The following is a 10,906-nucleotide window of genomic DNA, read 5'->3' as shown; positions in this document are numbered from 1 at the left end:
ACAACCCCCGCCGCCCCCGCGGCCCCCACCGAGGCCAAGCCCTCCGTCACCTCGCCGACGGGCTCGGCAGGGGGCGGCGCGCCCAACGGCACCAGCTCGGCGCCCGTCAACTGCAGCAGCACTGCGAACAACGCGAGCGGGGGCGGCGGCCGGGTGGGGAACGCGGGAGCGACCACCCCGCTGCTGTACTGCGGCAACAACCACAACGCGCTACCGGCCGCGCTCGAGCTCACCTCCGTCACTGCCAACAACAACAGCCACATGGAGAAGGCCACCGTGACCACGCCGCTGCTGATCGCCTCCAGTCGGGAGACGGCCGCCTGAGGCGTCCGGGTGTCGACGCATACGTCTTAATGGCCTCACGCAAGTGGCCTGCAACTAGGCTGTGGACTTTGCCCCTGCTGCGAGTGGCCAGTGCGATGGCCGGTGCGGTTTGTGTCTGCAACCACTGACGGTTCCCCTCCGACCGACAGGCAAGGCAGACGAGGCCAGGGCGGCCGGGCCACTCGCGCAGGGCATCGCAGGGGGCGCGCGGGGAGCCTGCGGGTTCAGGCTGGAGCGCTCGCCTTGTTAGGGTTTAAGCAGGAGCGGAGGACTTGAAAGGGAGACTCGGCCGGATCGAGTCAGTGCGGCCGGTTTGGTGCAGCTGCCGGTGCCGGTTGGTGTGCAGATACAGTGAACCGTGTCATCGTCTGGACGTCGCCAGAGGGCACCAAACTCCTCCCTGTGTATGGCTGCCGGTGAGTGGACGAGTGAGGGTGAGGGGTGATAGCGAAGCAGGCCTAGCAAGGCTTATGAAGCCTTGACGTAGTTACAGCTGAACCTACAAAGAATTTCTACAGATTCTTTTATTCCGCCCTTCTCTCTCCAACTTCCCTTTGGTGTTACACATGGGGCGCACCAGTTCAGACTGCTAATCGGCAGTACTCATCCCTGCCTGGTTAGCAGTGTCACCGCCAGAACAAATTTGTCACAGTAGTTGATTTTTAGGTGATGAATGCGTTCTCTTTTGTTGGTGTTTCCTTCCTGTGCCAACCCCTGTTATGCTCGTAGAGCATTTTTGTAATTTATTTGTAGAGATATTATTCATCCAATTCATCTGAAAAATGCACACATTTCTGCCAATAGTTTTAAGTGTCTCCAGGCTTTTTGTTAATACTGAAGAGAATATTGATTTTCCCTCTCATTGCAACAACTTTGATTTTACCATCAATAATTGGTTTTGCAATGTAATGCAGTATTTCATTAATCCTTAAAGAAGGATTTTACAGCGCAGCAGGAATCTATTTATTGTTTTGAACCCAAACCATTTGCTTTATGACTGCCATTGACATATCACTGAAAATGGTATTTAATGGCAGAATCAAGATACAAAATTGCAACTCTTTATTTTCGCATTAACAATTCATGAACCATCACTTAGAGTGCGGTATGACCACTATGTGGTCACACTCCCGTGATAAAGCATAGGAAATGAAATAATTCTGCGTCACTTCTAATTCCTAAAATTTTCTCGGTTTGCCTCTTTCAGATGTTGCTGGTATTAACGGATTTGTTAGATATTGTAATATTATAAAAGTATAACTTAACAATTCATGTAAACGAAATTTGTGATTACTGTAAGTGTTTGCTGCTTGACATTCCATGCCAAAAGAGACTTTATTTAAAAACAAAAAAGTAAAGAAATTATTTTCTGAAGAACTGTTACTGTGAAATTGTATAACAGTCCTTAAACAGAAGTGTTTGCAAACCTGTTGGCAAGTTGCATCAAAATTAGTTAAGAGTTAAAATTTATTAGATTTTAAAATAGTGATGCCATCAGTATTTTAGATGTATATCTATCAAGGAAATTTTGATGTAACTACAGCAAGTCTCCTTAATCAGAAACAGTAGGATGCCCTTTATGATTGCATACATCAACAAATATTTTCAAGCCCTTAATTATGTGAATATTTTGTATAATAAACAATTCAACTCATCTTGATATTGTTTATATATTCCTTTTAACCACAATATTGAAGATGAAAATTAATTTCATTGGTGCCAGAAGAAATTAATAATGCTATCATACTGTCGGAGACGGAGGTGGGGTGCCAAATGTCATTCCTTCTGTTGAATGTTGAAAGGAAAGACAATTAATTGTATGTATACTGGTAGCAATCATTCAATCATTTCACAGTTATTCACTGGTAACAGGTACAAAGATTGTACAGAACTGAATTCGTAAGAAATGAAACTGAACAAAGATGACTTTTCCATTAAAAGAGTGTAACACATATGAAAGGATATTAAAACATACACAGCTCAACTCACACAAATTAACAAATATGCTGTACAAAATTATTACATCCTACAATCACATACACTGCAGAACTGCAAATCTGCCTTTCATTTTAAGGTACATCACCTCTCGTCAACTCATTTAGAAAATTACATAAGAAATCATGACATAATTGAAAAACACAGTAGAAAACATATAATCTACCAATTAAAAACATAGTCCATAGCTCTCGACACAAGACTTGTGGTTCGTTGTGGTGTATGCTGGGGTGAGACAACCTTGATAAATTGAAACAAGATAAAATAAAAGTTAATTAAAAATAGCAGACAGTGAAAATTAGGGTACTGCATGAACCTGTTCAATCCAATACTCACATCACCAACATGAGTACTTGAAAAAGCCCTTTGAAGTGGCCTTGCACTGCGGGGTGTTCCAAATGGGCTTGAAATTCCAGACCCTGGGGGCCCCATTGTTGGTGTTCCAAATGACATGTTACCAGTAGTGGTAGACATGCTCAGTCTTGAGATATTAGGATCCCTCAAATTTTCTTTTGAGATCTCAACAATGGACTAAAGACAGAATAAACCATCAATGTAAAGAAAGTAAAAAGTAAACTACAAAAAGTTAAGAAAAAAAAAAGACTTACAGGATCTGTGCAGGGCATAACTCCTACCATGGTATTCCCACCAAAGACCTTGCCATTATTACCAAGAGCTCGTCGGACCTCAACTCTTGTTTGATACAGTAAATGCATCCAATTTCCTTGAACAGGTAGCTGTTTGTCCACAATATTTCCATATCTGGCAAACTGAGCCAATATCGAAGAGGTTGCAGAGGTAGGGAAACCAAACACAGTGACCCAGTTACTTGAAAGGGGCTCTTGGTTCATATGATGAGCTTGGCTTCCAGGTGTTGCTGGTGGAGGTGACGTTGCTAAAAGTGAAGCATTGAGGTTCCTAAGAAGATGACGTTCAGTAAGGGATGAGTCTCTCAAGAGAATAAACAATGAAAACAAAAATGCTTACGATTGGTACATTGAGTTGTCATTAGGTTTGCTTGGAGACAGGTATTGTAACTGCTCTGAGGATGGGTGGAGTGTGTCAAACAAGCCTGTAGTTGGAGGGCCAGAGCCCTTTTCACTCTGACCAATTAGACCAGCTGGTGCTTGTGCTCTGTGAATTAAAAACAGCAGTGTTGTATAACAAATTAGGAATTTCTCAAATCTGAACAGAAATGAAGGAGTCAAGTACCTTACCTGTTCATGCGAGAGTCTGCTGAGCTAAGCGCAGGTCCAAAACCCCCAATTGACGGAGGAGAGAATGTAACATGTCTTCCTGCACTGGTTGGGCTCATCACAAGTTGCCGTGCAGTACTTGGCCCAGGATGAGATTGGTTAAGTGATTGGTTCAGTGATTGATTAAAGTCATTCTCACCTAACAAAAATTGTGGCAAGAACTGTTGTGTGGAACTCATGTTAGCAGGGCTACCTACTGGTGATCCCAATGCCATTGGCTCCATTTTACCTGCAAAATGGAAACTTCAGTGAACCGCACGAAAATCAGTCCAGAAGGACTTGTAAAGCACCCAGAAAAATTAAAATACAGTAAAATGGAACTTAAAAAGTTAAAGAAACACTGGAGAACATTAACCTGTTCTAAGCAGATAAACGCAGTCAGGAAGAAAGCAAAAGCACTAGCTGTCCAGAAGACTCAGATGTGACAGAACTCGACAAGTCACAAGTCGTGCCTGTAGTTCACGGGAGTGAGCAACCAAATTTAAGTTTGTTTGAGTTAGATTTACTTTGATCTGCTCGTGCTCGTTCGCTCGTTGAGAGAAAAACCGTCACTAGTGTCAGTAGGAACCAGACCTGCAGCCAAAAAGTCAAAACTTCCTACATCACTTGTTACTGATATAACAGACCACCTAACTTCAAGGAAGAAACCAAAGCTTTAAGAAATTGTTGAAACTTAAAGAAACGGTACATGTATCAAGTACTGCGACTACGATCTGCTGAAAAAGTGAAGTTTATTTCACATCCTACATACGCACAGTTGGCTATGGTGGTAACGAAAGTGTGGGTAACCTGCAGCAATACATTACCTTTTAATGAGTAAAAGATATTTAAAAAAAATATCTGCTATCACAGTTTATTTATTTTCATTGTACGTGTAATTTCAAAAAAAAAAGGTTTTTGATATTTTATTATTTCTTTTCAATCATTTTAAATTCAATTAAAGCCATTCACCTGTTGCTGTCGAGTGGTACCCGTGAGAGAACAAAACAAACTCAACATAATATTGCATTTATTTTTGTTGTGGGTGTGGGTAAGGAATGGCAACTTGGGGTGTTGCCCTTTGAATTTGTGACTGGTTGTGATATTGTCGACAACAAAAATGAGGGAACGAAGACTCATACGATTTGCAGTTATTGCTGTACTTTTTACTTTTCTGACTATTGAATCAAGTAAGTAGCTCATATTTTTTAATTTTACTTCATTTTCGAATGTAAGAATCTTCTTAACCTCTGCTAACTTGTGAACAAATTTAATCAATTAATTCCAGCGAAACGCTATCCTTTTCCCCTTTGCTGCTTTATATTTCCATTGTTTTTACATCCTAGTTTCCTAGATTTGAGTCTTAAATGATTTGCTCTTATTTTCAGCTGAAGGTGGATGCAGCATTCCTCTCATCATTAGAGGATCCTGGTTTTCTTGGGAAAACCAACCTGTCCTCACAGAAATTAATGCAGACTCTATGACTCACAAGGGTCATTGCCTCGACTTTCATGAGGATTACCATGTCAACTATACTTTTCTTTTCCAAAAAGACTCCTGTTTTCACTGTGTCAAGTTGATTGTGAGGACAGTGAATGTGATGGATAAGATGGAAACAGGTTGTGTGAATCTGCCGCCCGATACAATTCCAACATTGCAAAGAGTTTGCAGCAGACTTAATGAAGAACAGCAGCTCATAACTCTTTTCTCAGAGAACCCAATACCTGTGAATTGCCGATCAAGTTTAGAGGGGGTTTGGCAGTTTGCATACCAGGTATGCTCAGGAGATATAGATTAGATTTGTTGTCCCCTTTAAAGTCACGTCCAATTCATTTTCTTTTCCGTTTTGTTCACAGAATCGTTTTAGGTTCACTGGTGAATGTAACAATCCTGGAGCTCAAATTCGGTCTTGTCAAACTGCAGGTACACAGTTTTTAATCACGAATCAGAAGTTCAATATAACATACAAAAGTTGTCCTGGAATGACTGGTACTTTTGATGGAGGTATGGTATTCTTCTTCTTATCATTATTACAAAATCAGTGTCATCTTTGCTCTTTTCCAACCAGTGTTAATGTTTTGTCCTAGTTGTGGAGTACAGTTGTTTGGGGGATTGGTTTGTGGACAAGAATCACTTTTTTGCTGTTGTCAACACTAAGGAATCACGAAAGGATGAAAAATACCGATGCTTTTTGAAGAACAGAGATGATGATTTATACATTGGTGTTTCCATAACTGCAGAGTGTAACACTTTAAAGACAGTTGAAAAGAGTCCAGAGAGAATGAGGATCACCCCAGGTTTGTAGAATTGTTATTAGGTGATGAGATAGCAAATTATCCTTTAAAGTAGATTTTTTAGATTTTAATTACATTGTATTTTTATTCTTCAGTGAAAGCAGAAGTTGTGGAACCTGGGTGTAGGTTACCCCAAAACTTTTCTGGGGATTGGATTAACACAGCTAACATTGATGCGGATGTTTTTATTAATGACACCCATATAATTGAAACGTATCATCCTGATGAAGGCCGTTATAGGCGCAGTGTTTATGTTTGTCGTGAAACAAGAGATTCTCGTTACATGATGGCTCGACTTACAGTTGACGGCTGTCAAAAAGATTATATTTGCTTTGATTTTGTACCTCAGCATCATAATGTAATTCGGTACAGAAAAGGAATTGCTGTGATAAAAGATGATTTTCATACTGTATGCTCATGGGTACAATTCAAGAACAATGTAGCTTGGAAATACGATTTATTCTTGGGTATGTGTTAACAAGTTTTAGTATCCATTACCTATTTTGGTCCCATTCCTGATGTTATGGTATAATTTTGTTTTATCTGCAGCCAAAAACCCTCATCCTGTACGTTGCCCGGTTGCGGGAAAGTTTAATTTCACTCAACGAGGTGATCAACCATTTGAAACTCGTATTCTCGGTGGAGTAACTTTATCCCCTCGACCGAATCTATACTGCAAACAGAACATCTCTGATTTGTCAGTGTGTGATACTGATCAAAAAGAAATGCTGATTGATGAGACATATTGCCTTTCTGTTGACCATCGAGGACAGCCAAAGGATATTTACAGTATGTATTGGTAGTGAGGCATTCAAACAATTTTTGTGTTTAGAACTTTTAAATTTAAAGTGCAGTGGGTATCAAGTTTTAAGTCACCTTCGATTTCAGGTGACCCTGATTACAAAATGAAGTGTATTGCGTATTGGAAAGAAAATCTGAAATCATATTTGATTACATATGATGAACTTGATCCCTTCAGCAAATATAGATGTTGGGTCAGTATTAGTCAAAGTTTTCATCCATGTTCACGGTTGAAAGTTTTTGTGCCTAGATTGATCTGATGAATTTGATTTCTGCAGGTTTATCAACGTGCTGATCTGAACCGTATACTTATGTCCCAAGCAATTGGTGCGTTCTGTGATCTGAAGCAAGATGTCACTAGCTGGAACTATACGGAAGGTGCCACTGTTGCTTTAGACATGGTGGAGTATGAAAGAGAACGTAAGTACAACTTTTATATATGCAATTTTTTTCTGTTATTCTTTTATATCTGATGACATTCTATAATTATGTTGTTCTCTTTTAGGCGATCAGTGCCCCATGTACTTTGATGATGGTGAAAATCCATGGCACAAGAATGAAGCCAATGTGCAGGTATTCCACTTTGGATCTGGGTACTTAAAGTCAGATGCTGTTTCAATATATTTCAGTATTTTAGTATTAACAGTATCTCTATGCTTAAGCTGTTTATCTTTTTTGTAAAGCCATAGTAAATTCTTAAGACTTTCATGAAATGATTCATTCTTTCTGTTTTATTGTATCTGACGATCTTTCACATGTCATGTATAAGTTAATTTTATAGTATTTTATTGCACTGCTACTTACTGAAATTTGAACCTGTGTACCTACAAATTATTCTGGAACTACTTGAATGATCCAGTCTCAGATTGTTGTCAATTAGTAGCTGTAAGCATCCTGTGCCTTAAAAGGAGTTGCCGCAATGTGGGTCTTGTGTCCTGTGTCCATGATGTGTCTTTTTGCACTTTCTGATAATATTTTTAAGTCAATTATGTTACAGCTGAAACTTTTAATCATCCTGTTCTATCATTCAGTAGAATTAGAGTCAGGAAGGTGAATCATTGTGTATGAAAAACATAATATGTAACATGTATTGAGGTGTTTTGTTGATCTCATAATTATGAGATTGGGAAAGATTGCCAGGCATGTTGTTTACCTTTGTTTCCGTCCAAAGTTACACAGTTCATTCCACTGGAACATTAACTTTTAATTAATGAGCAAGTTTTTGAATCAATTTTTATTGGGTATGAAACTATTAGACAATGAGTGCCTTACCATAGATCTATCAACATATTTTTAAAAGCATTTTTGATATTATTTTGTAAATTAGTGTTATTTTTTTATTAGACTATGATGAGTGAAAAGCTTTTCATGTTTTTTTCCTCTCATTTAAGTCTGAGATTTTAAAAATCTTGTACAAGTTTTTCTACAACTTTTGACTCAGATCTACGTACATATTTTTAAAAGCATAGTTGATATTATTTTGCAAATTAGTGTTATTTTTCTTATCAGCCAATATGAGTCAACTAGAACTCTGAAACCTGAGTATTTCATGGAACTGATTTGTTTCCATTTAAGTCTGAGATTTTCTTACATCTTGATCAATGTTTATTCTACAACATTTGACTCTGTCTTATCCATTATTGGAAGTAAGTGTAAAACTCCTGGGTACTTGTTATCCTCTTGTTATAATGTGGTATGATAAGGCTGAAAGCAATGCTTAACACTTTAGTTTTACATTCCACTGTATTAATCAACCAATCCGTCCATGCAGAATTAAACATGTATTTCCTCTCGTAATAGTGTTGTTCTTACCGTTATGTGTTTCCTTCTTTTTTTAAAATCTAGATTTCCCAAAAGGAAGCTAAACATCAGGACATAACATCATAAAACATTGGTTCAGGTGAATCACAGTGCACTGTTGAACTCCTGCAAAGCAATTTTGTGGATTTAATGGATCTGTGAGTAAACAGTGTGGGTCACATTGTTAAATTTCTGCAAAGCATTGCTTTGCAAATTGCAGAGAATTTTGATCCTTTGTAACTATAAAGCATTTAAACTTTGCAGTTACAAAGCGATGTGATGCATCTAAATTGCAATTGCAAAGCATTGCCAGCTAGCGGTTACATGCTGCAAAGCATTGCTTTGTAATTGCAGAGTAAATGCTTTGTAGTAACAAATGATTAAAATCCTTTGCAATTTGCAAAGCACTGCTTTTGCAGAAACTCAACAGTGTGACCCATACTGTTTACTCACAGATCCATTAATATTGTGTAGGAAAAGTTCAATAACCACTGAGGCATCAATTGTCTTTGATGGTTCACTTCCCCCCTCCTCGCAGCACAGCCATATAGACACTTGCACTCGGTAATGATCAGCTGGCCCCGGGCGATTCTTTCCCCTCCCGCACCCGCCTCCTATCTCTGGCCGCAACTGTGTATTTTGCTTCTTGTTATTGACAACCTCTCGAAATGAATGGATAATTCCCTTCTCGTAACTGAGCACTGCCAGCCGCCCGAGCCAGCTCGAGTCTACTTAGTCGGGAAGTAACGAAAAACGAACAATATGCCCCGAGTATCCGAACCTGCGATCTCTGATTTACAAGCCACTGGCCTAACGAAACCACTTCGCCCCAGGACCGCTTTGGTGAAACGATGGGGGTTTTTCACTCGAAAGTTGCATCTGATCTAGATCCCAGTGCGAAACGATTGGATTAAACGTCGGTTTGAAGTCGAAACGACGCCGATTTTCTGACCATAAGCATCTAAATTAACGTCTAACTGACGTCTACGTCGAAGGCTTCTCACCGAGATGTGCACACAAACGTCCCCTTTTCACAATCACAGTTCACCCCTAACATTTTGAGTGTATCACAAGTTGTAAACTGAATGAATTCTTATCGGATATTGATATCGTGTGTTGCCGTCGTCGTGTGGTCAGAACGGGATATGGCGAGTCAGCGAGGATTAGCCGGGCGGGGCGTCACATTGGCGCCCGCCAAATTAATGACGCGAGTGGAGCGGGGCGCGACACGTCGCGTCTGCCGCCCGTATCCCCTCCACCCCCTCCCTCCGGAAGGCCGATGCGCTGCTGGCACCAGGGCGCACCAGGGGCCCGCGGGGGCCCCGTCGCCGCGTCACGTCATTCGTGCACAGTAAAAATAAATAAACATCTAGGCGAATAGTGATAATAACAACTATATAGTCATATCAAAAGTTTGTCTGTCCCATTTACAAGTGACGACATAGTTGTGAAATCATTCAGTGCTATGATATTCTCATTTGCATGACAATGTTGTTGTTTTTGGTAAATTGTAGGGGGTAGGGTTGTCGGACAGCATGAGAGCAGCAGGCACTTTTAGGCGAACCGGACACCCGATTTTACCCTACAGATGTGCCGTTGTTCTATACTCGCACCCCTTTCAGCGAAACGCACTGCTACCAGTATTTATTTCGCGTAAAGCGACCGCAATAGAGTAGAGGAGGGCAGTCCCGGCCGCAAGTCACGCGGCACACCGCACGGGCGCACGGGCGCGCGACAAAAGTGTAGCACAAGATATGATCGCCTAACATCACCGGATTAGCATCGGGATCAGATCTGCGGGGATGGCGCCTGCCTTGCTGTGCGTGCGATGATACGAACCGGAGCGCCCCGGGGGCGCCCGAGAAGGCCATGGCCTGGATAGCAGATTCCGCCAGCAGCGATGACGTTAACACGCCTCAGGTCCTGCTGACGCGCACCGCGCGAAAAGAGGGCCGTCGGAATATTTTTGTTTTCCTCTCTGTCTCTGTGTCACTGCTGAACGAAGCGAAGTGTTCTGTGATGGTCTCCCGCTGCTCCCCAGACATCTCAGTACGTTCCTCGTGCCACCACACATTTCAAATTTACCACACTGCTATTAACTGAAGACGGGAAGACTCGCTCTCGGTCCACTTCCGAAGAGGGGGCCTTACTAGTATATATTTTTTCCCCTTGTCCGATAATGTCTTTCCACCACCTCGACATACTGCCGTGCGGTGCTCGCTTCGTTTCCCACAGATCCCCCACCGTCATTCTCCAATGGCCTTTTTTGTGCTTGTTCACGCCGCGCGCTCGCGGAGACGCGTGCACCCACACACGCACACACGCACACACACACGCACCCACACACCCACACAATCACACACACACGCACACGCGCACGCTCCCCTCTCCACGTGCCCCTCGACCATCCCACCCCTGGGCTGGTCAAGCTCAACCACCGCACCCGCCCGCGCCACC

General features: G+C 41.6%; 2 protein-coding genes and 1 long non-coding RNA gene across 3 annotated transcripts; 1 reads left to right on the top strand and 2 right to left on the bottom strand.

Moving 5' to 3' along the window:
* Positions 1-2,139: 2,139 nt before the first annotated feature.
* Positions 2,140-4,214, bottom strand: LOC113210120 (nucleoporin NUP35). Its single transcript, XM_026427951.2, has 6 exons — positions 3,931-4,214; positions 3,537-3,804; positions 3,307-3,453; positions 2,928-3,237; positions 2,656-2,850; positions 2,140-2,559 (listed from the first exon to the last, which is right to left on the bottom strand). Exons 2-6 carry the CDS (start codon positions 3,797-3,799, stop codon positions 2,482-2,484), a joined length of 993 nt encoding a protein of 330 aa, XP_026283736.1. The 5' UTR covers positions 3,800-3,804; positions 3,931-4,214; the 3' UTR covers positions 2,140-2,481.
* Positions 4,215-4,569: 355 nt separating this feature from the next.
* LOC113210116 (uncharacterized) lies at positions 4,570-8,446 on the top strand. The gene is made up of 9 exons (XM_026427947.2): positions 4,570-4,744; positions 4,943-5,328; positions 5,411-5,558; positions 5,642-5,851; positions 5,944-6,315; positions 6,398-6,637; positions 6,737-6,843; positions 6,928-7,069; positions 7,155-8,446. Exons 1-9 carry the CDS (start codon positions 4,675-4,677, stop codon positions 7,328-7,330), a joined length of 1,851 nt encoding a protein of 616 aa, XP_026283732.1. The 5' UTR covers positions 4,570-4,674; the 3' UTR covers positions 7,331-8,446.
* Positions 8,208-9,259, bottom strand: LOC127749720 (uncharacterized). Its single transcript, XR_008011313.1, has 3 exons — positions 8,903-9,259; positions 8,462-8,575; positions 8,208-8,353 (listed from the first exon to the last, which is right to left on the bottom strand). It is a non-coding gene; the product is annotated as an uncharacterized LOC127749720 (long non-coding RNA).
* Positions 9,260-10,906: the final 1,647 nt, after the last annotated feature.

Source organism: Frankliniella occidentalis, unplaced genomic scaffold (assembly GCF_000697945.3).
Source record: "Frankliniella occidentalis isolate FOCC.00 unplaced genomic scaffold, Focc_3.1 Scaffold82, whole genome shotgun sequence".
NCBI lineage: Eukaryota > Metazoa > Arthropoda > Insecta > Thysanoptera > Thripidae > Frankliniella > Frankliniella occidentalis.
This window is presented reverse-complemented; position numbering and strand designations above follow the sequence as displayed.

What these genes read in the sequence shown, in the direction of transcription:
- LOC113210120 (XM_026427951.2), bottom strand. Translation starts at nt 3,799, where the DNA reads ATGGAGCCAATGGCATTGGGATCACCAGTAGGTAGCCCTGCTAACATG. An exon ending in GCAGACTCTCGCATGAACAG is followed by an intron (nt 3,454 to 3,536) that starts GTAAGGTACTTG and finishes TTTAATTCACAG; the next exon opens with AGCACAAGCACCAGCTGGTC. An exon ending in TTATGCCCTGCACAGATCCT is followed by an intron (nt 2,851 to 2,927) that starts GTAAGTCTTTTT and finishes TTCTGTCTTTAG; the next exon opens with TCCATTGTTGAGATCTCAAA.
- LOC113210116 (XM_026427947.2), top strand. Translation starts at nt 4,675, where the DNA reads ATGAGGGAACGAAGACTCATACGATTTGCAGTTATTGCTGTACTTTTT. An exon ending in TTTTCTGACTATTGAATCAA is followed by an intron (nt 4,745 to 4,942) that starts GTAAGTAGCTCA and finishes TCTTATTTTCAG; the next exon opens with CTGAAGGTGGATGCAGCATT. An exon ending in TCAGCAAATATAGATGTTGG is followed by an intron (nt 6,844 to 6,927) that starts GTCAGTATTAGT and finishes TGATTTCTGCAG; the next exon opens with GTTTATCAACGTGCTGATCT.